Below are 20,581 nucleotides of genomic sequence, written 5' to 3'. Positions count from 1 at the left end.
TCAAAAAATAAAAAGGACCGAGGATATAGCTCAGAGATAAAACTCCTCTGGGTTCAATCCCCAGTTCCAAAATAAAACTCAACAAACGTTTAGAAAGGCAATTCAAAATATTGCATTTATGACAGGTTAATACCTTTAAGTTTTTTTTTTTTTTTAGAGAGAGAATTTTAATATTTATTTTTTAGTTTTTGGCGGATACAACATCTTTGTATGTGGTGCTGAGGATTGAACCCAGGCCGCACGCATGCCAGGCGAGCGTGCTACCGCTTGAGCCACATCCCCAGCCCTAAGTTTTATTTCTTTCATGAGATTAGTTTTTACTGCACTTGAAAGTTTTAAAAAGAAACATGTTTATATAAACTTGTATTTGATGTTTCAGTCTCAATTTTTTTACACATTTTAGGCAAATGTGCAATGATGCTTGAACTGACAATGTGATATCCTTATATTCATCTTTGTTACCTCAAAATTGTAAACAATGTCTGGCTCATAAGAGTCTTGTCACTAAATGTTTATTGAACATTAAGATGGAAATGGGGTGTGGGCACAGAAAGACATTGGAAATAACCATATGCCCAGGCAGGAAAACATTTCAGTCATTCTGGTATTGGGTGTGAGAGAAGGGAGAACAAGCATGTATGCAATTAACCAATGAAACAAGAAAATATTTCATAGCTGGGATTTCAGCATTGTACCAAAGAATTTGGAATATAAAAGTGAAGGTTGAGCCCCTGCCTCAAGGAACTTGGTGTCTGAGAAACCAGCAAACTTTTTTGATAACTGCTGTATTCAATACCGCCGTATACAGTAGTGGGACAGGTTTATTACCAACAGATGTTTGATAAGAAAGTAAGCAAAATGGAACAAATGGAAAATGTTGTTAAAACTTACCAAGTATGAAAGTTCCTTTGTAATGTATCTGCATGTAGGCACAAATCCAAAATTCCACCAGGAAATATGCAAAAGTCCTTTTTAGTTCAAAGGTAGCCAGATATTACATAAAGGAGACTAAACAGCAGCATAAAATTCAGTTTTAAAAAGTTGAAGAAATGTGTCATCTATATTCAACAGGAAATGTGAAGTTCTCAAATGTCAATCTACTAGGCCAGTTTCCTCTGATCCAGATGATATACTGTTTTTCGTAAAACAGTATATTTGTGGAAGAATTTCTATTTTAAAGATATGTATACACACACACACACACACTGAATTCAAAAGAATCAATAAAAATGTTAAAAGTACGAATCTCTAAGTGATGTGATTATGGGTGGTTTTTATTTTCTTCCATTTCTTCTCTATTTTTTTTTCAGATTTTCAACAATGGAAATGTATTACTAATAATAAAAAAAGGAGTAAGGATTAAAAAAGAAAAGAAAAAAACTACTGTTAAACATTACTGCCAAAACACAAAAGAAATACAATGTGAGAGAAGGCTCTCAGACATTCATACCTATTTATGAATTCAGTATTCCAAATTCTAATGCTAAACAGAATGTGCTGTTTCCTTTACAAATTCAAAAATATGAGGATTGAAATAAACTGATTCAGGTTCAAATAGCTGTTAATTGAGCACACTAGAGTACACAGTACCAAACTGGAGGCCAAAAGCTGAAGTCCATAAAGGTTCTGGGTACCAAAAAAAATACAGAGCAAAGTGGCTGAATACTGTTCGATGTGAAGAATTTGATGACAAGTTTCCCCTACCTCCTCCTTCCTTCAAGAAGATATAGGAAGCTATTATTTAATCTTGTTAGAACCCCTACAAATGGGAAGGTAACTTTTATAAGATGAACCCTTTATGTCCATCCACCTTGCTGGCATTTACCTACTTATTTATCTTTTTCACTCTTTTTCCTGGAACCTTTTCAAAGGCTATCCAAAAAAAGGCCTACAAAGCCCTCCAAGATATGATACTCACCTCTACTTTCCTCATATTGAAGACCCCAACAAGAAGAGCTACTTATACGATGGAGATGTAGCTCTAATAGTGTTTGCCTAGCATGTGCAAGGCCTTGAGTTCAATCCCTGGTATTTCAAGAAAGAAAAAAAAAAATACAGTTCCTTCACACTTTCAACCATGTTGTCTTATTAGCTATTCTGTGCTTTTGCCTAGATTCCCAGTTCCTTGTTTATTTTATCCCCCCATTTGTTCATGTTCAATCACCACACCTAAAAAGCTTTCTCTGAACCCCTTCTCCAGTTCCTGGCCTGGGAATCATTGCTCAGAGCTTGCATTTAGTCACTGCCATGGACCCCTAGGTCTTTATCCATCTACTTCACTAGATTCTGAGCTCCTCAGGGCAGAGACCGAACATTCCTTATTTACCCAAAACATTGTCTGGGACATTGTAAGCACACAAGTAATCTGATTGAATGTACTAGTACTCATGCAAATTAATAGGTCCAGCACTGTAAGTCCTCCCCTTCTTGGTTTAAATGAAATCTGGCTCTTCTGGAAAAATATACCCTCTGTAGCTTTGTCAAACAGATATTATTCATTCCCTGACATTCCAAGTCTCTGGTTGGTATCAGTGTTCATTTCTTCAAATCCATTTCCAAAGCATTACCCTTTACTTTGTGTAAAAGCTTTGTCTTTTTGAAGATACATGGTAATTTTACCACATATCTCTTCCTCGTTCAGGTAGTTTACCAACCTCCATAATTTATTGCTAGTTTGCAACCTGTTTTAATCTTCCTCTCTCCTCAGTCCTGACTTGACTTCATCCTAGACTTCATTGTCCAGGAAAACCATCTATATGATACCTGGCTTCACATTCCTTGAATGTGAAATGACCTTTTCCCACAACAGGCATACTACCATATCCTACACTTATTTTCTCCCCAATTGCTCCATCCCGCCCGCAACCCCCCATATGCTGTAGTTGAACCCAGGGCACATTATGTTATCAACCCCATCTCCACTTCAGTCCCCAGGCAGTCTAGACTCCATGGGCTATTACTCCAATCACTTTGCCAAAGTCCCCCCCCCCTCTATATATATATACCTTTTCATCCTTTCAGGTATTTCACAGATTAAAACCCCAGTCCTTGGTCAACCAAGTATCTCCTATTTCTGTTTCTACATTCAGACTGCTGGGTGCTACTATAGGAAATTGCTCTAATTGTAGCCATTATAAATTCAGTCCCTTTTTACCTTAACATCTGAAAATACATCCATGATATGGGCTAGGGTTGTTGGCTCAGTGGTAGAGCGCTCGCCTAGCATGTGAGAGGTCCTGGGTTCGATCCTCAGCACCACATATAAATAAATAAAAATATTAAAAAAAAGAAAAAGAAAGGCTGAGAGGTGGTGGGAGACACAAAATCTCAGGAGAAATGAAAACACATCCATGATAATATTTTTCTGCTGACCAAATGTTGAGATGTGTTTATTTCATCTAAGGCTAAAATTTCTAATTTTCTCAAAAACAAAACTTTTTTTGCCAAATGGAATTGAACCTGTGGCCTCACACATGCTAGGCAAGTACTCTTATCACCAAGCTAGATTCCCTAGCCCTTAAATCTCTATAATTTTGCCCTTGATTCTGTCCCTTGCAATTCTTCTACCTCAGCCTTCAGTCACAAGGATCACAGTCTTGGGCCACTGCACACTCAATCTTCTAAATCTTCAGTGTCCTCCCTTCCCATCTTTTCATTAGTGTTTCAACATACTCAGACATTCCCCAGTCCCATCACCACCAACACCCACACAAAATCCTCACCAAACCTCATGTCTTTTCTTCTACCTCCAACCTTTAAGTTATTCTTACCAATCCACAGCTAAAATTTCTGAAAAAGATGTGCACGTTTATTGTCCCCACTTATTCCTCATTTCCTACTGAATTCACTGCTAGCTGGCTTCTATTCTCAATACTTTATTAACAAGGCTGCTCCTAATGTCTCATTTCCTTTTTCTTAAGTCCAGTGGTCAGTTCAGATTCATCTCCTGATTTCCTTTGAAAGCCTCATACCCCTGAGCCTTCTGCTGTCTTATTACCATCTCTTCTCAATGGGCTCCCCTTTCTTCCATGTATTAAGTATGGTAATTTACCTCTGGGTTCCTTCCTCAGTCTTCTTTCCTTATGATGCTTTCGCTGGATAATCTCATTTACCACCCTAACTACATTTTTCTTTTTAATTCTCAAATCTCTCCAAAACAAGTATCTCCTAAGCTTCAAACCTATAAACTAAATTTCCTACTGCTTTATTTCCTTTAACAAATCTCATCCTCAATATTAAAATATATCTAATCCTGAATTTATCATATTCCCACTTCTTCCCCATTAACTTTTCTTGTTCTTCCTATCTTAGTGAAATGTTGATTTCATTCTTATGCCTCTCATTTTCCAATCCAATCAATAACGGAATCCTAACGATTCTACCTCCTAACACAGTGGTTAAAAACACTGGTGTTGAAGCTAGACTTATCTGGGTTCAAATTCTTGCTATACTACTTGTTGTCTAGCAGTGTGATTTTGGGCAAGTAACAAGCTCTCATGTACCTCAGTCTCATCTCTTAAAAATATTACGTCTCAGATGGGCTTGGTGGCATATGCCTGTAATCCCAGCTACTTGGGAGGCTGAGGCATTGCAAGGCCAGCCTCAGCAATTAATCTCAAAACAAAAAAGGGCCTGGGGATGTAGTTCAGTGGTAGAGTGCCCTTGGGTTCAACTCCTAGAGGTGGGCAGGAGTTACCTATCAGATGAGCATCTCTACCTTGGATTACTCCATGATCCTCTTTAGATTTCTTGGCCTTCAGTATGCCCCCTCTAATCCAGTATTATCAGTGCAGCCACAGTCTTTCTGAAACATACATCTAATCATATTATCCCATACTATAAACCCTTTAATGGTTCAAGAAAAATTTTGAACAATGCAGATCTATAACAAATGGTCCCTGTTAAAAACTAAATCCTTTCTCTTATTTCTGTTTTCTGCCTAGCATTAATTGTAAGTCCTCAGTCTTACCCTCTAGGTTCCTACATATGCTGTTCTATCTGCAAACTCTCTTCCTTCTAAACTCTTCTTCCTACCATACACACACATATGGCAGATCAACTGATACTTCTCCTTTTCTTCTTTTAGGAGCCTTCATGACTTCTAAAATTGGTCAGGTATACAATGAGGTCCTCAGCATTTCATATCTACACTTTTCTTACTTTTAATTAATCTCTATCATAAATGCTGATTGTCTATTAAGACAGCAAGTAGCCAGACACAGTGGGTGCATTCCTATAATTCCAGAAATTCAGAAGAAGCTGAAGCAGGAAGATTGCAAGTACAAAGTCAACTTCAGTAACTTAATGAGACCCTAAGCAACTTAGCGAGACTTTGTCTCAAATTTTAAAAATAAAAAAAAAGGTTTGGGGGGGGGGTGTATCTCAGTAGTAAAACGACCCTAGATTCAATCCCCAGTATCAAAAAAGAGTGAGTTTCACGAGCATACTGATTATGCCTATTCAAGCTATATCCCCCAGTGAATAGCACAGCAATGGATAGTGGACAGTCAATAAACTATCTGTTGAATAAATTAAGTGTGCACTGCTCACAATCTTTTGAATTAAATGTATCTAGACCTCAAAAAAATTTACCTAACTAACCACGTCATCAGTTTATACAGCCCTTTAATGCAGAAGGGATTTATTTTCTATCATATAATCTATGGACGGAATGATTTGAATAAAAATACACCATATTTTGTAAAATGTAAACCTTAAGAAAGGTTAACTTGACTGTTGAGACTTAGAAGAAATTTTAAAAAGATTACACCGAGAAAATTCTTAACACATAGTGAAAAGAGACAATAAAAGGAGGGTTTTTTTTATTCAAAGTTATAACTGGATAAGTAGATTTGTTTACAACCATTTTTGTGAAATACTTTTTAAAAAAATACGACCAACTTCTTTGCAAACAGCAGACACATACCTCAACTATGATGACCTAATTTTTGGTGGATAATGTACATGATTAGGCAGACATAGGCAAGCTCACACTGGTAGATTAACTATCAAATGCTCAGTCAAAACTCCGTTTGTGGCCCCCGCTTCTTGATCGATTTCTGTTCCCACTTCGTCTTCTACCATCTTGTCGACTTCCTGACCGACTTCCCTGTCGAGTTGGTCTACCTGATCGGCCACCAGATCGACCACCTGATCGACCTGACCGGCCAGACCGGCCACTTGACCAGCCACTCCTTTGTCTGGAATTAGAAGATGTATTTCCATCATAATACTCTTCGATTTCAGGTAATTTGGCTGGCACTGAGAGTATCCAATCTGAATCATGCCACTCTGCCTGTTAGAGGAATTTACAGGATTAATAGAAATGCAAAATTGAAACCATAAGCAAGCAAAGAATACTTTTGCGTGTCCTTTATCTGTTAGCCAAAGATCATCTATCACTTAAATCCAAAGTGTCTGGAACAAAAATGAAAACCAAAAAATAAGCAAAATGAAAACATGTTCAGGGCTGGGATTGTGGCTCAGCGGTAGAGCACTTGCCTCACTTGCCTAGCACAGGCGGGACCCGGGTTTGATCCTCAGTACCACATAAAAATAAAGGCATTGTGTTGTGTCCATCTACACCAAATAAATAAATATTTTAAAAAAAGAAAAAGAAAACACGTTCAATGACTAAAAGTTACTAAGCTTTAGTTTCAGGAGAACTCTCTGACCCATTTCAAGACTTTAAACTCATCAATTTACACGATCTAAAGGAGACTGCTCTCTGCTTTCTCAGGACAAAGAAATAGAGCATTAATAAGCATTCCATTATTTTGAAGAGGTATACTGACAGAAACAAGATATACTACAGCCGATAACAGGGATTAGAAATCTGTCAACAGTAACCAGGAACTAAAAAATATAGCTACTGAAAACAATTTACTAGAGTAATCAATTCAAGATACATGAATCAGTGGTATGGAGACAGTGCTCGGTAGTAGAATGCTTGCCCTGGGTTCAATCCCTAGTGTTCCCCTAAAAAAAAAAAAAAAAAAAAAAAAAAAAGGCAGCTCAGAAGAGCAGTGCAATGTGTTATCTTGGTAACTTTTTTTTTTTTTTTTTTTTTTTCTAGTTTTCGGCAGACACAACATCTTCGTTTGTATGTGGTGCTAAGGATCGAACCCAGGCCGAACGCATGCCAGGCGAGCGCGCTACTGCTTGAGCCACATCCCCAGCCCTATCTTGGTAACTTAACCATTGTTCATTATGAGCACAAGTTGCCAAGGGAAGTCAATGTAAAATGCCCTGTTGATAAGAATAAGAAGAGAAAAACACCCACATAAATCACTGGTAGGTTTGGCAACATATGAGCACAGTCTTAAAAATGCACAAACCAGGGCTGGGGTTTTGGCTCAGAGGTAGAGCATTTGCCTCACACGTGCAAGAGCCTGAGTTTGATCCTCAGCACAACATAAAAATAAGTCAATAAAAATAAAAAATAAAGGTATTATGTCTAACTACAACTAAAAAATAAACATTAAAAAAAACACACAAACCTTTTGGCCAACAGTCATATTAAAAAATTCATCTTAAAGAGATTAAATATGGCAATGCAGGAAGAATTACCTATATCAATATTCTAGGCAGTTTTATTTATAATAATAAATTATTGGAAATAGTCTAAATTTCAGAAAACAGAACATTGGTGATCAAAGTTGAGCCAACATACCAGGGCATCATAAAAAATAAGCAACTGTAGCCAGGCATGGTGGCACATTCCTGTAATCCCAGTGACCTGGGAGGGCAAGACAGGAGGATCCCAAATTTGAGGACAGCCTCAGCAACTTAAAGAGACCCTGGCTCAAAATAAAAAAAGACTGGGGTTATAGCTCTGTGGTAGAGTGCTTGCCTGGCATGTGTGAGGCACTGGGTTCTATCCTCAGCACCACATAGACACAAATAGAAAAGGTACTGTGTCCATCTACAACTTAAAAAAAAAAAAAAAGATGGGTGGAGGGGGGCAAGGAATATAGCTCAGCGGTAAAGTGCCCCCTGGGTTCAATTCCCAATACCCACCCCCAACAAAAAAAGAGTATTTAATTGATGTAGAATGTATCCATGATATAATGCTAATATTTAAAAAGACTTCAAAATTGCTGGGCACAGTGGCTCAGGCCTGTAATCCCAGAGGTTCACGAGGCTGGATCAGGAGGATCACGAGTTCAAAGCTGGCCTCAGCAACAGTGAGGCACTAAGCAACTCAGTGAGACCCTGTCTCTAAATAGGGCTGGGGATGTGGCTCAGTGGTTGAGTGTCACTGAGTCAATCCCTGGTACCAAAAATAAAAAAAAAAAGACTTCATAATTAATCCTATTCTTGATCCAAAATATGTGACTATATAAATACACAAAGGTATATAACAAATTGTCGGACTCTAGTGGACCTGTTTCTTCAACATATAAAATACAAGGAAATTTTTTAGAAAAAGAAAGGACATCCTACAAATTGAAAGAGAAATAAAAAACATCAAATTACAATATATAAACTTTATGGACTTTATAATGAAAAATTTTCTGGAGTGCTGGTGGTGTAGCTCAGTTGAAGAAACTTGACTAGCATGTGTGAGGCCCTTGGATCAATCCCCAGCACCAGGAGGAAAAATGGGGGAGAAAATAGGGGAAATCTGAATACAAAATATTTAGGGATTATTGTTTTGGAGGATTTAAATATGATACTACGGGTATACTTTTTAAATATATGAAAATATTTATGGTTGAAATGATAGAATGCCTTAAAAGACACAGGGAAAGTGGATAGAAACAGAGATGAAACAAAACTAGCCATGAGCAGGGCACAGTGGTGAATGCCTAAAATCCCAGAGGCTTGGGAGGCTGAGGCAGGATGCAAAAAGGAAGGCGCTAAGCAACTCAGTGATATCCTATCTCAAAATAAAATACAAAAAAGGGCTGGGGGAAAAAAATGGGCTGGGGATGTGGCTCAGTGGGCAAATGACCCTGAGTTCAATCCCTGGTACCAAACAAACAAACAAAAAACCACACAAGCCATGAATAGCTGAAGCTGATGACATAAACATGGGAATTCAGACAATTCTATAATTTTATTTGATTAAAATATTTATAATAAAAAAATTTTGAGACAGACTGGATATTTCATATTAAGGAATTCTTAACTGACTAGGCATGATAATGATAGAGTAATTATGTTTTTCAAAACAATCTTTTAGAGAAGGAGATAAATAAGGAGATAAATTTTTTAAATACCTGTAACTTTTCTGACTCGGTTGTAGGAACATCAAAGCAAACACCCTAAAAGCAAGCAAAATAAAAATATTTTTATCTAGAGGCATGAGTTAATTTTTACTAATAAACTAATATTTGCTGATAATCTTTGTTATAAAAAATATTAAGTGTATTCCAGAGTATCTGCTTAATGTATTTTCTAAATCAGAAAAGTAACTAAATACAATATCTAATAAGAATCTACTGGGGCTGGGGTTGTGGCTCAGCAGTAGAGCACTTATCTAGCACATGCAAGGCCCTGGGTTCGATCCTCAGCACCACATAAAATAAATAAATAAAATAAAGATATTGTGTCCAACTGCATCTAAAAAATAAATATTAAAAAAATAATATTTTTTAAAAAAGAATCTACTAATAAGACTCTAGAAAAAAAGACTCTAGAATATTCTCTAGTATTATTTTTTCAATCACTATAATTTTATTCCATGCCCCTTATAAAATGATCCTTCTAATAAATTCTTTAAAAATTTAGTGAGGGACAAGGCACAGTGGTGCACACCAGTAATCCCAATGTCTAGGGAAGCTGAGGTAGAAAGACCTCAAATTCGAGGCCAGCCTCAGCAATTTAGAGACCATCTCAAAGGGCTGGGGTTGTGGCTCAGTGGTAAAACACCTGCCCAGCACATGTGAGGCCCTGGGTTCAATCCTGAGCACCACTTAAAAAATAAACAAATAAAATAAACATATATATATATATATATATATATATATAAAAATAAAAGTTACCTCATTAAAAAAAACAAAACCAAACAAACAAAAAAACAATCTGGGTTCAATCCCCAGTACCAAAAAAGAGAGACAAAGAGGGAGGGAGGGAGAGAGGGAGGGGTAGGGAGTGGAGATATAACTCACATGGTAGAATGCTTGCCTAGCATGCAGACAGCTTGTATCACAAAAATAAACATAATTTTTTAATTTCAAATAAAATAAAATTTAGAGCCAGAAAGCTTCTGTCAAAAAAGGTAGAAATTTGGGCGGGGCTATAACTTAGTTGGTAAAATGCAAGCCTTGCATGCAGAAGGCCCTGAGTTCTAATCCCCAGAACCACAAAAACAAACAAAACAAAACAAAAAGTGGTGGAATATTTATCATATAATGATACTAATGTAGCCAGAGATGTTTCCTCTTCAGTCCTGGTTGAAAGTTATTGAAAGTTAATTTAATACTCAATAACTAGTTTGGTCTATGGATCTGCTTTACCTCTCCTCTACGTTTTTTTGTTAATGTTTGTATGTTTTTCCTATTTGCTTCAAATCTGTGTTGAGCAAAAACAATAGTAAACCTTTAAAAAGATGATTATTTCCAATAAACAATTTAGTTAATAAATTCTATGTTAGAATAAGCCTACCTACGTAGCAATGTTAGATAAATAAATATAACATCTTTTCTCAAAACCATTAGAAGAAATCACAGTCACTAAAATTATAGTTTTACGAGCACAGTGGCACACACCTCTAATCCCAGCAACTCAGGAGGCTTGCAAGTTCAAGACCAGCCTTAGCAACTTAGCAAAACCCTGTCACAAAATAAAAACTCAAAAGGACTGGGGAACGTATCAGTGTAAAAGCACCCTGGGTTCAATTCCCCATACAAAAAAAAAAAAAAAAAAAAAAAGATTACAGTTTTATATGCTATATAAATAAATGTTGAAATACTTATTTAATTCATACTATTAAAATTAACAACAAATAAATAGCAGGTTAATTATAACAGACAATATTGTGTGTTGTCTAAACTGTATAGCTATTTAACTGTTGCAATTATTTTACTCTTAGAAAATAAACACACACAACTACATGATATTTATACCAAAGCAGAAGCTTAGATAACTTGGGTTTTAGATAATCAAACCAGGGTTGGAAATGTGGCTTAGAGGTAGAGCATGCACAAGACTCTTGGTTTGTTCCCCTTGGTTTGCACTGTGGGGGCGGGGCAGGGAACAGAAAGACAAACCACGCAGAATGACTTATAGCTCTAGAGAAATGAATTAATTATATAATTCCCCAAATTCACAACTGGAAACAAACCAACACTCAGAAAAACAGAATTATTCATTCCATTAGGTCATTGCTTATAAATACTTGTGGTCATTGATTAAAAAATCTTTTGGATTATCTAGAAAAGCCTACCATATTTCCTTTTAGGAGGCACATTCTTGTAATTTGGGACACAGCATTACTACTCAGCTTTCTGTTAAGTTCTTTCCAAGCACAGGTGACATTCTGTATTTCTTCAGGGCTTTCCAGAGTCATTGTCACAAATCCCTTAAGGGAAAAAAAAAAAAAAAGTCATATTATGTTTGGGAAAAATATCAGTAGCAGCACAGGACAATGAAGTTCTATCTCTATAGACCTTTATGACTTAACTGCAATTCTTATGAACCAACAGTATAACATGGCTGCTAAAAAATAACTTCTCTGAAACTAAATTAAAAGACTAATGTTTAGGGGCTGGGGCTGGGGCTCAGTGGTAGCACACTTGCCTGGCATGTGTGAGGCATTAGGTTCGATTCTCAGCACCCCATATAAATACATAAATAAAATAAAGGTCTATCAATAAATAAAAAAAACTAATGTTTATAGATCTTTGAAAGTATCATCTTTCTGTGCAGTGTTGTAAAGACTATATTTAATTCTTACCATCATGCTTTATAAGAGAATTAAACAAAACAGCATCAGAGAATGATAAGGTAGTGAAAACTAAAGGAAACACTGAAAGAGTTTTTAAAAAGTTACCTTGGAGTGGAAGAACATAAAAAAAAAGGAAAAAAATCTCTCTGAACTTTTGAAGTACTATACTAATTAAGTATACTACTAATTAAATAACCAAAAATTACTTGTTTTGTAAACCTTCACTGAACAGCAAAAGGACCATCATGAAGAAGATAAAGAAATGTAAAAGGAGAACAAGCTATTATAGAATGCATCAGGGTGATTGGGAAAGACCTCTCTGACTGGGGATATGGCACAATGGTAGAAGCCCTGGGTTCAAACACTAGCACCACAAAAAAAAAAAAAAAAATCTCTGATATGATAATGAATGAAGTCAAGGAGGAAGCCATTATGAAGAGGTAGGTTAATGTTTTGAGTAAAATTAAATAGGTTAGCCAGGTGAAGTAGTACACATCTGTAATCCCAAAGATTCAGGAGGCTGAGAGACAGGAAGATGTCAAGTTTGAGTTGGATTCAGCAAGTTAGTAAGACATTGTCTCAAAATAAAAAGGATTGGGTATGGTGGCACATGCCTGTAATTCCAGGAACTCTGGAGGCTGAGACAGGAGGATCATGAATTCAAAGCCAGCCCCAGCAAAGCAACTGAGACCCTGTCTCTAAATAAAAATACAAAATAGGGCTGAGGATGTGGCTCAGGGTCGAGTGCAGTATGGGGATGCAGCCCAGAACTAGAGCACACCTGAGTTCACTCCATAGTACTACAAACAAAACCAATATGGTTTAAATATTGTTTTAAGATATTATACATTTAAGTATTCGGTGAGTTATTGGGATAAAATATCTGCTTGAAGCTAAAAGTATCACTCCACAGATTACTAATTAAGAGAGTAAAACATTCTTTGAAAATGGAAATATATGGCAGTTGCCAACAAACAAGCAATCAAACTAAGTATACTACTAAAGCAATATGACATATGTTTCTTGATATGATTCACTATGAAGTATACAGTATTACATATAACATAATCTTGCCAAAAAACATTTAGCCTGAATATAAAATCAAGCTTTGACATATGCAATGTGACTCTGGAAAAAGGCAAAAATAAATTATGCAAGAAAAATTTTGGACAAATCCAGAAAGTGAGATCTTCTAACAGACAACTGACCTAACTCTTTACAAATTCAAAGTCATGAAAAATAAAAAAGATGGAAAATTGTTCTAGACTAAAAGATACTAAAAAGACACAACAACCAAAATATAACATAAGAACCTTAACTAGAATTCTGATTTTTCACACACACACACACACACACACAAATGGAGAAACAATTGGACATATGGTTAACTTCCAACAAAATTACATTTGGCACAACTATTAATATCTGCCACAAGAAAACCATCAGATGCTCCATCTGCACTCATTTGTGCTACACCAAATGTCACAAGCAAATTTATCTGCCCTGCCCCATTTCTCCCTCCTCCTGGCACAGGGATGGCTGCCCAGAATTACTCTGCCCTATCATTCTAATATCCTGTCAACAGGCTATTATTGTCTTATAAAGGTTCCAGGACCAAATTCATGTGCACTCTGTCTTTATATCAGAGAGATTTTACTGATGAGTCTCTGCATACTGGGATTCTGCTTACTTATACCCAGATAAGTAATAAATCTTTAAACCACTAAAGCTACCAATGGCTCTTATGTGTTTGTTTGTTTTGGTACCAGGTACTGAAACTCAGGGACACTCGACCACGGAGCCACATCCTCAGCCCTATTTTGTATTTTATTTAGAGATAGGATCTCACTGAGTTGCTTAGTGCCTTGCAGTTGCTGAGGCTGGCTTTGAACTCGCAATTCTCAGCTTCCCCAGCCCAAACCATTGGGATTATTGATGTGATATGTTTTGATATCTGACACCAACCTGGCAGTGGGCCATGTCAGTCAGTGTTATACACACAGACCCTTCCACATAGAATCCCTACTTCGTATTCTACTATGTTATGATGTCACCTGCACAGAATCTGTTTCTCATTTTGCATGATTTCATGGCAACAAAATGAAGTATAGATTCTGTTATGCAAGTTTCAGTTTGCACAGTGCTGTGCAAAGTAAGGATTTCCTATATTTTACTCCACATACACATTTTTGAAATAAACAAATCTGCATATTTATTAGATATAAGATGATTAATATAGAACTATTACTTTTTTTTTTTTTGGTGGTGCTGGGGATTGAACCCAGGGCCTTGTGCATGCAAGGCAAGCACTCTACCCAACTGAGCTATATTCCCTAGTTCATTTTTGTAGGTGAGACTATGATATTGTGATCATGTAGACAAGAATCTTTATCATTAGAAGAAGCAAGTTGAAATACTTAGGAATAATGTCATAATGTTTCAACTTACTTCCAAATGGTTTAGCAAAAAAAAAAAAAAAATGTATATTCAAAAACAAAGCAAATGTAACACAATATTGACAGTTATTGAATCTAGGTCATTATTTATTGCAATATTCTTTCAATTTTTTTTTTCTGTAGGCTTGAAAATCTGGAAGATGGCTGTCAAAAAAAAATTTAGCAGAGTGTGGTAGTGCAAGCCTTTAATCCCAGTGGTTGGGAGGCTGAGAAAGGAGGATCACAAGTTCAAAGCCAGCCTCAGCAAAAGCGAGGCACTAAGCAATTCATTGAGACCTCGTCTCTAAGTAAAATACAAAATAGGACTGGGGATGGAGGCTCATTGGTCGGGTGCCCCTGAGTTCAATCCCAGATACTGCCTCCATCACACCCCCCAAAAAATTTAGGAGTGGAGGAAAATAGGAGGTCAATTTCTAATAGAGCAAAACAGTTTTCTCTGTACAGAAAGTGCAATTTATTGAAGGGAGTAAATGCAACACTCATTGATTATGCAATTACTGCTATAGCTCAATTTTACCCTTTTCCCAACCAAATACAATTATTTCACAGACTTCTACCTTATCAGAGGTGATCAAAGACCGTGGTTCAAAGCTTGATGCACCAGAAATGTGGGCTAATGCTGCAGCCAATGCATCCACTGCCCCTTTCTCTTCTATCAGTCTCTGAGCTGATGGTCGGAAAAAATCAACAGCAGCAAAAGAAACAGAAGCCAGAGACCTACGGTTTAAAAATAGTAAATTTTCTTGGTCATGACAGGGAAAAAAAGATGAGAGAATGAATGGGAAAAGAAAGAGTAACGTTTTCATATATTAATATAACTAAATGTCTGCTGGTAAAACTGGTGATTAAAATTTTCTGATATTTGAACTAGAAGAGCTTAAAGATGAATAGCCTAATACAAAAGCAAAAATTATTCAGCAAGGTCAGAAAGCATACCTGATGGCATCCATGCTTTTAGATTTAACTAAATCCATTGTAGAAGGAACACCTACACGTTTAAAAGTAATTCCCTGAAAATGAAAGAATTACATTAAAGAAAAATGGAATTTGTTACAATTAATTCCTAAACTAATATAGTTTGTTGAATTTCCATTTCTTGGAAGATTTCCAAGTCTTAGTGGATAAAAATATCTGCTTTTTCTAATAAATTATCTATTATAAATTTTTCAATTCAAAAAAAATTTTTTGAATTGACCCTTAGTTACAATTATGGAATTTGACTTGCAAAACAAAGCTGATTAAAAGAAAAAAAAAAGAACATTATTTAAATCAATCAACTTTTTTCCTTATTACTCCCATCTCACTTTACAAAGTTTATGAGATAGTATATAAAAATATTATAAAATAGGAGAAAATGTGAAATACTACAAAAAAATCTGGAATACAGAAATTGTACAATTTTTATAGACACTGGCTATTACATAATTATATTATGGCAAATATAATTTTAATTTTAAATTATTATACCAAAACAATGTCACAGTCACCCATTTATAATTCAGTAATGGTGTATGAAATCGCAACACACTTATTTCAATAACAAGGGAGAAATTCAAGAGAAAAATGTGAAAGGCAGCTCTTCTATCTTCACAACAAAAGCTATGTATTAAAACAGTCTTGCAGCTGATATAAATTTAGCTCTCCACATGCTTCACATCCAAATGCAGCTTAAACTGAGAAATGTTAAAAAGATCTATTTGTGAGAACAAATATAAAAAGAGCCCTTTTCTAAGGCACCATTTAGATAATAAGCCTGAAATAATTCAACTTTACTTACTGCTTTTTGTTCCACATATCTTAGTTGACCTCTTTCTCTTGGTTGATAAAAACATATGCAAATTCCGGTCCGACCAGCTCTACCTGTGCGTCCAGAACGATGGATATAGGACTCAACATCCTGAAAATTAAAAAAGGAAAACACTTTTTAAAATTATGACAAGTTCCACAGTCATCCCAACATCCAAATAATGAAATAATCAAAATAACAATAATTAAATTTTTATTTCAATCCTGTTGTGCTTTTCAACATGCCAAATAATTTATATGCTAGAATTTTGGGATACAGGAGATGGCTTTAAGCTTTCTAACCATCTCTTCCAGAGTTCTTAACATAAACTTCATATAATTTTTATATATATATATATATATATATATATATATATATATATATATCTCATATGTATAATTCCTTTATATGATTTTGTTGATCCAAATTTCAAATTCAAAAGGTGAAGTTAATCACTGAAAAGGCCATCAGATTCGGATCAATTTAACACCATAGTAACAAAAAAACACCTGAAAGCAAGAATGATGGACATATTTTTCATATTTCAAGCAACACTTGTAAATAAGATAGCAATTTATAAAACTGCTCTTGTTTTCCCCAGACCAAATCCTATTTCCTACCTGTGGAGGAGAACTTTGAATCACCAGGTCAACTTCAGGAATGTCCAAACCACGGGCAGCCACATTGGTTGCCACCAAAACTTTGAAACTACCTTCTCTGAAGCCTTTTAGTGTAATTTCTCTTTGTGACTGTGCAATGTCCCCATGCAAACACTGAGCATTCTATTGAAAAAAGAATCACAATTACATATACAGTTCATACTTGCAACTGATAGCACCCTAACATCATTCACTCAGTGCTCTTTTTATCTTTTAATTTCCTTTTCTCAATGACTGTAACAATGCATGCTGTTTTTTTTTTTTTGAAAAATCAAACATAAAAATATTTAACTAAAACATAAAAGTGTCCCTAAGATCACCCTCTTAGAAATAATTTACTGCTACATGCCTGTAATTCCAGCAGCTCAAGAGGCTAAGCAGGAGGATCTCAAGTTCAAAACCAGCCTCAGAAACTTTGCAAGACCCTAAGCAACTTAGCAAAACTCTGTCTCAAATTTTTAATAAAGGGCTGGGGATGTGGCTCAGTGGTTGAATGTCACTGGGTTCAATCTCTGGTACCAAAAAAAAAAAAAAAAGGAAATAATTCATTCCTAACATTCTGTCATTGTTTTTTTGTTTATTTTCTTACAGTGCTGGGGACTAAACTCAGGTCCTCATTCATGCCAGTCAAACACTATACCACTGAGCTACATCCGCAGCCAGCAGATTTTTTTTTTTTAAATACATATACATATTATCCCATATTATCTACATACACTAACAGATAACATAGTTTTATATTTTTCGGTATTAGGGTTTTTTTTTTAAGTACTAGAGATTGAACCTAGGGGTACTCTACCACTGAGCTTCATACCCAGACTTTTAAATAACGAATTTCTCTTTTTAAAATCTGAGATAGAGTCTTGCTAAGTTGCCCAGGCTAGGCTCAAACTTGGGGTCCTCCTGCTTCAGCCTCCTGAGTTCTTGGGATTTACAGGCATATACCACTGTGCCTAAACCACGGGCACAGTGTTTCTGTATAAAAAGGAATCATATTTTATATATACTGTTTTGCAACCTACTTAAAAATTTTAATACTATAATATAAACCTTTTTTCAGATCCATAGAGGCAACTTTACTTAATTATTAAAAACTATTTTTTAAATACAGTTTTTACATATGGATGTAGTGAGTGGCATTTACTTTAACAATATCCCACTGATGAACATTTGAGTTTTATCCAAATTTTCACCTTTAGAAATGACACTGTAGTGAACAAACTTGTACTTATATTTCTGGATACCTCTGTATATGTGTATTTCAAAAGATTATATGTCTAGAAGTTGAATTTCTGGTTCAAAATTAATGAACATTTGGGGCTAGAAATGTAGCTCAGTGGTAAAGCAGATGCCTAGCATGCACATCTGGGTTCAATCCCCAGAACCATAAAAAAATAAAAAAGAACATTGAGGGTCTAGAGATATAGCTCAGAGTTGGTAGAGTTCTTGCCTCACATGCCCAAGGACCTGGATTCAATTCCCAGTAACCACCCATAAAAAAAGTAAATAAAAATATAATAAGAGGGGCTGGGGATGTGGCTCAAGTGGTAGCGCGCTCGCCTGGCATGCGTGCAGCCCGGGTTCAATCCTCAGCACCACATACAAACAAAGATGTTGTGTCCGCCGAAAACTAAAAAAAATAAATATTAAAAAAATTCTCTATCTCTCCTTCTCTCTCTCTCTCTCTTAAAAAAAAAAAATAAGAGGAAGAAGAACATTGAACAGCTTACTAACTACTAATTTTTATAAAAAGAAATTGTGCCCCATTAACTTTTTATATACTGCAAGAGTTTATTTCATCGTACCCTACCTGCCTTATATATTATAAATGATAACCTTTGTTAATCTAATAGGCAAAAATAACTTTCTGCCAGCTAATGGTGGAACACACTTGTAATCCCAGTTACTAAAGAGGCTGAAACAAGAGAATCTTGGGCTCTAGAGCAGCATGGGCAATTAGTGAGTCCTTTTCTCAAAATTTACAAAAGGGTGAGCTAGAGTAAGTACTCTGCCTAGCTTCCTTCAATACCAGTACTGCGGGGGTGGGGGGGGGAATCCCCAATGCTGTTTTAATTTGTACTTTTGTAATTAATTAATTAATTATTATTTTAATGGCATCCTGGGGATTGAACCAGAGATGTTTAACCACTAAGCCACATCCCCAGCCCTTTTTATTTTTTGAGACAGAGTCTTATCAAGTTGCTTAGGTCTTCACAAAGTTGCTGATGCTGATTTTGAACTTGAGATCCTCCCATCTTAGCCTCCCTAGTCACTGGGATTACAGGTGTGCACCACTATTGCACTTCTGTTATTTTTTAACAAAGTTGAACCTATTTAAACTAGGTTGATCTTCCATTTGTGCTCCAAATAATTTTCCTAGTACTATGAATAAATTACCTTGTATTCCTTGCCACTATTAAAAAGTTCATAATAATGATTTAACCCCAACAGTACATGCCTTAGTATCTAAACTTACTGCATAATGAGTGAATTCACTGTGTACCTGCTATGTGCCTGAGATTGTATTAGTTTCTGGAACATTCATAAAGAAATAGTTTAGAACACACAATTTGATAGATATCTTCAAAACAGTACAATAGCTGGGCACTGTGGTGCATGCTTGTAATCACAGTGACTCAGGAGGCCAAGGCAAGAGGATCATAAGTTCAAAGTCAGCCTCAACAAAAGCGAGGCACTGGACAACTCAGTGAGATCCTATCTCTAAATAAAATACAAAATAGGGCTGGGGATGTGGCTCAGTGGTTGAGTGCTGGAGTTCAATCCCCAGTAACAAAAAAACAAAACAAAACAAACAAACAAACAAAAACACCTAACAGTATGATATGTGCCGTGACAGGTATATATTTACATCATGCTACAGAAATATCTAAGGGGAAATCTGACTATTATTATTTTGGAGGTACTGGGGATTGAACCCAGGGCCTCATACTTGCTAAGTGGGAAACAGGTCTGAAACTGAGACCTGAATGATAAATAAAGAACTAGGAGTTGGGGCTGGAGTTGTAGCTCAGCGGTAGAGCACTTGCCTAGCATGTGTGAGGCAGGGTTTAATTCTCAGCACCACATGTAAATAAGTAAATAAAATAAAAGTCCATCAACAACTAAATAATATTTTTTAAAAAAAAAGAACTAGGGGTCATGTAAATGAAAGAACAGAAAGCTAGGAAGTTTCAGGTTAGAAATATCATACATAAATAGTATGTCTGGGAACTACAAATGTTGTAGTACACTACTACTGAAACAGATTAAGAAGGGGTAAGTGATAAGAGATGAGACTGGGAAAGGAATATGAACTTTATCTTAAGGACAAGGTGAAACAATTTCAACAAATATTTAGAGACATACTACATATCAGGCATCAGGATTTAAAAGGTGAACACGCAAGGGGACTGAGGATATGGCTTAGTGGTAAAGTGTCCAGTATGTGTATTCGAATGTGTGAGGCCCTGAGTTCAATCGCCAGCACCACTTTAAAAAAAAACAACAAAAAAAACGGTGAACATGGTAAGACTGCCTGTCTTTATGGTCTTCATACTCCAGTAGGGGAGAAGGACATGAAACAAATAATTAGACACAGAAATAAATTTATCCAGCAAGTGTAAAGAATGAAGCATCAGTCTAAGAATCAAGAAGCACTTATCCAAACCTGACCTAGTTTGGGGCACGGAAGGATTTCCTGAAAAGTGATGATTTGGACTGAGATGTGAAAGACAAGAGGAACTTGCTAAGTGAGGTGGACTGCAAGTTCAAGAGCCCTGTGGTGACA

General features: G+C 36.0%; 1 protein-coding gene across 4 annotated transcripts in view; it reads right to left on the bottom strand.

Moving 5' to 3' along the window:
• Window positions 1-5,789: 5,789 nt before the first annotated feature.
• Ddx50 (DExD-box helicase 50) overlaps window positions 5,790-20,581 on the bottom strand; it is a 34,783-nt gene continuing 19,991 nt past the window's right edge. For all 4 annotated transcript variants that reach the window (XM_076834604.1, XM_076834606.1, XM_076834605.1 and 1 more), the window contains 7 exons: window positions 16,756-16,917; window positions 16,127-16,246; window positions 15,286-15,359; window positions 14,907-15,066; window positions 11,393-11,527; window positions 9,225-9,269; window positions 5,790-6,295 (listed from right to left, as the gene is read on the bottom strand). In XM_076834604.1, the coding sequence (XP_076690719.1) occupies window positions 6,017-6,295; window positions 9,225-9,269; window positions 11,393-11,527; window positions 14,907-15,066; window positions 15,286-15,359; window positions 16,127-16,246; window positions 16,756-16,917 (975 nt within the window). In that variant the 3' untranslated portion in view covers window positions 5,790-6,016. The remainder of the gene's footprint in view (window positions 6,296-9,224; window positions 9,270-11,392; window positions 11,528-14,906; window positions 15,067-15,285; window positions 15,360-16,126; window positions 16,247-16,755; window positions 16,918-20,581) is intronic.

This window comes from Callospermophilus lateralis, chromosome 15, assembly GCF_048772815.1.
Source record: "Callospermophilus lateralis isolate mCalLat2 chromosome 15, mCalLat2.hap1, whole genome shotgun sequence".
In the NCBI taxonomy this organism is placed as follows: Eukaryota; Metazoa; Chordata; class Mammalia; order Rodentia; family Sciuridae; genus Callospermophilus; species Callospermophilus lateralis.
The sequence above is the reverse complement of the archived record's forward strand: the minus strand, read 5'-3'. Positions and strand labels throughout refer to the sequence as shown.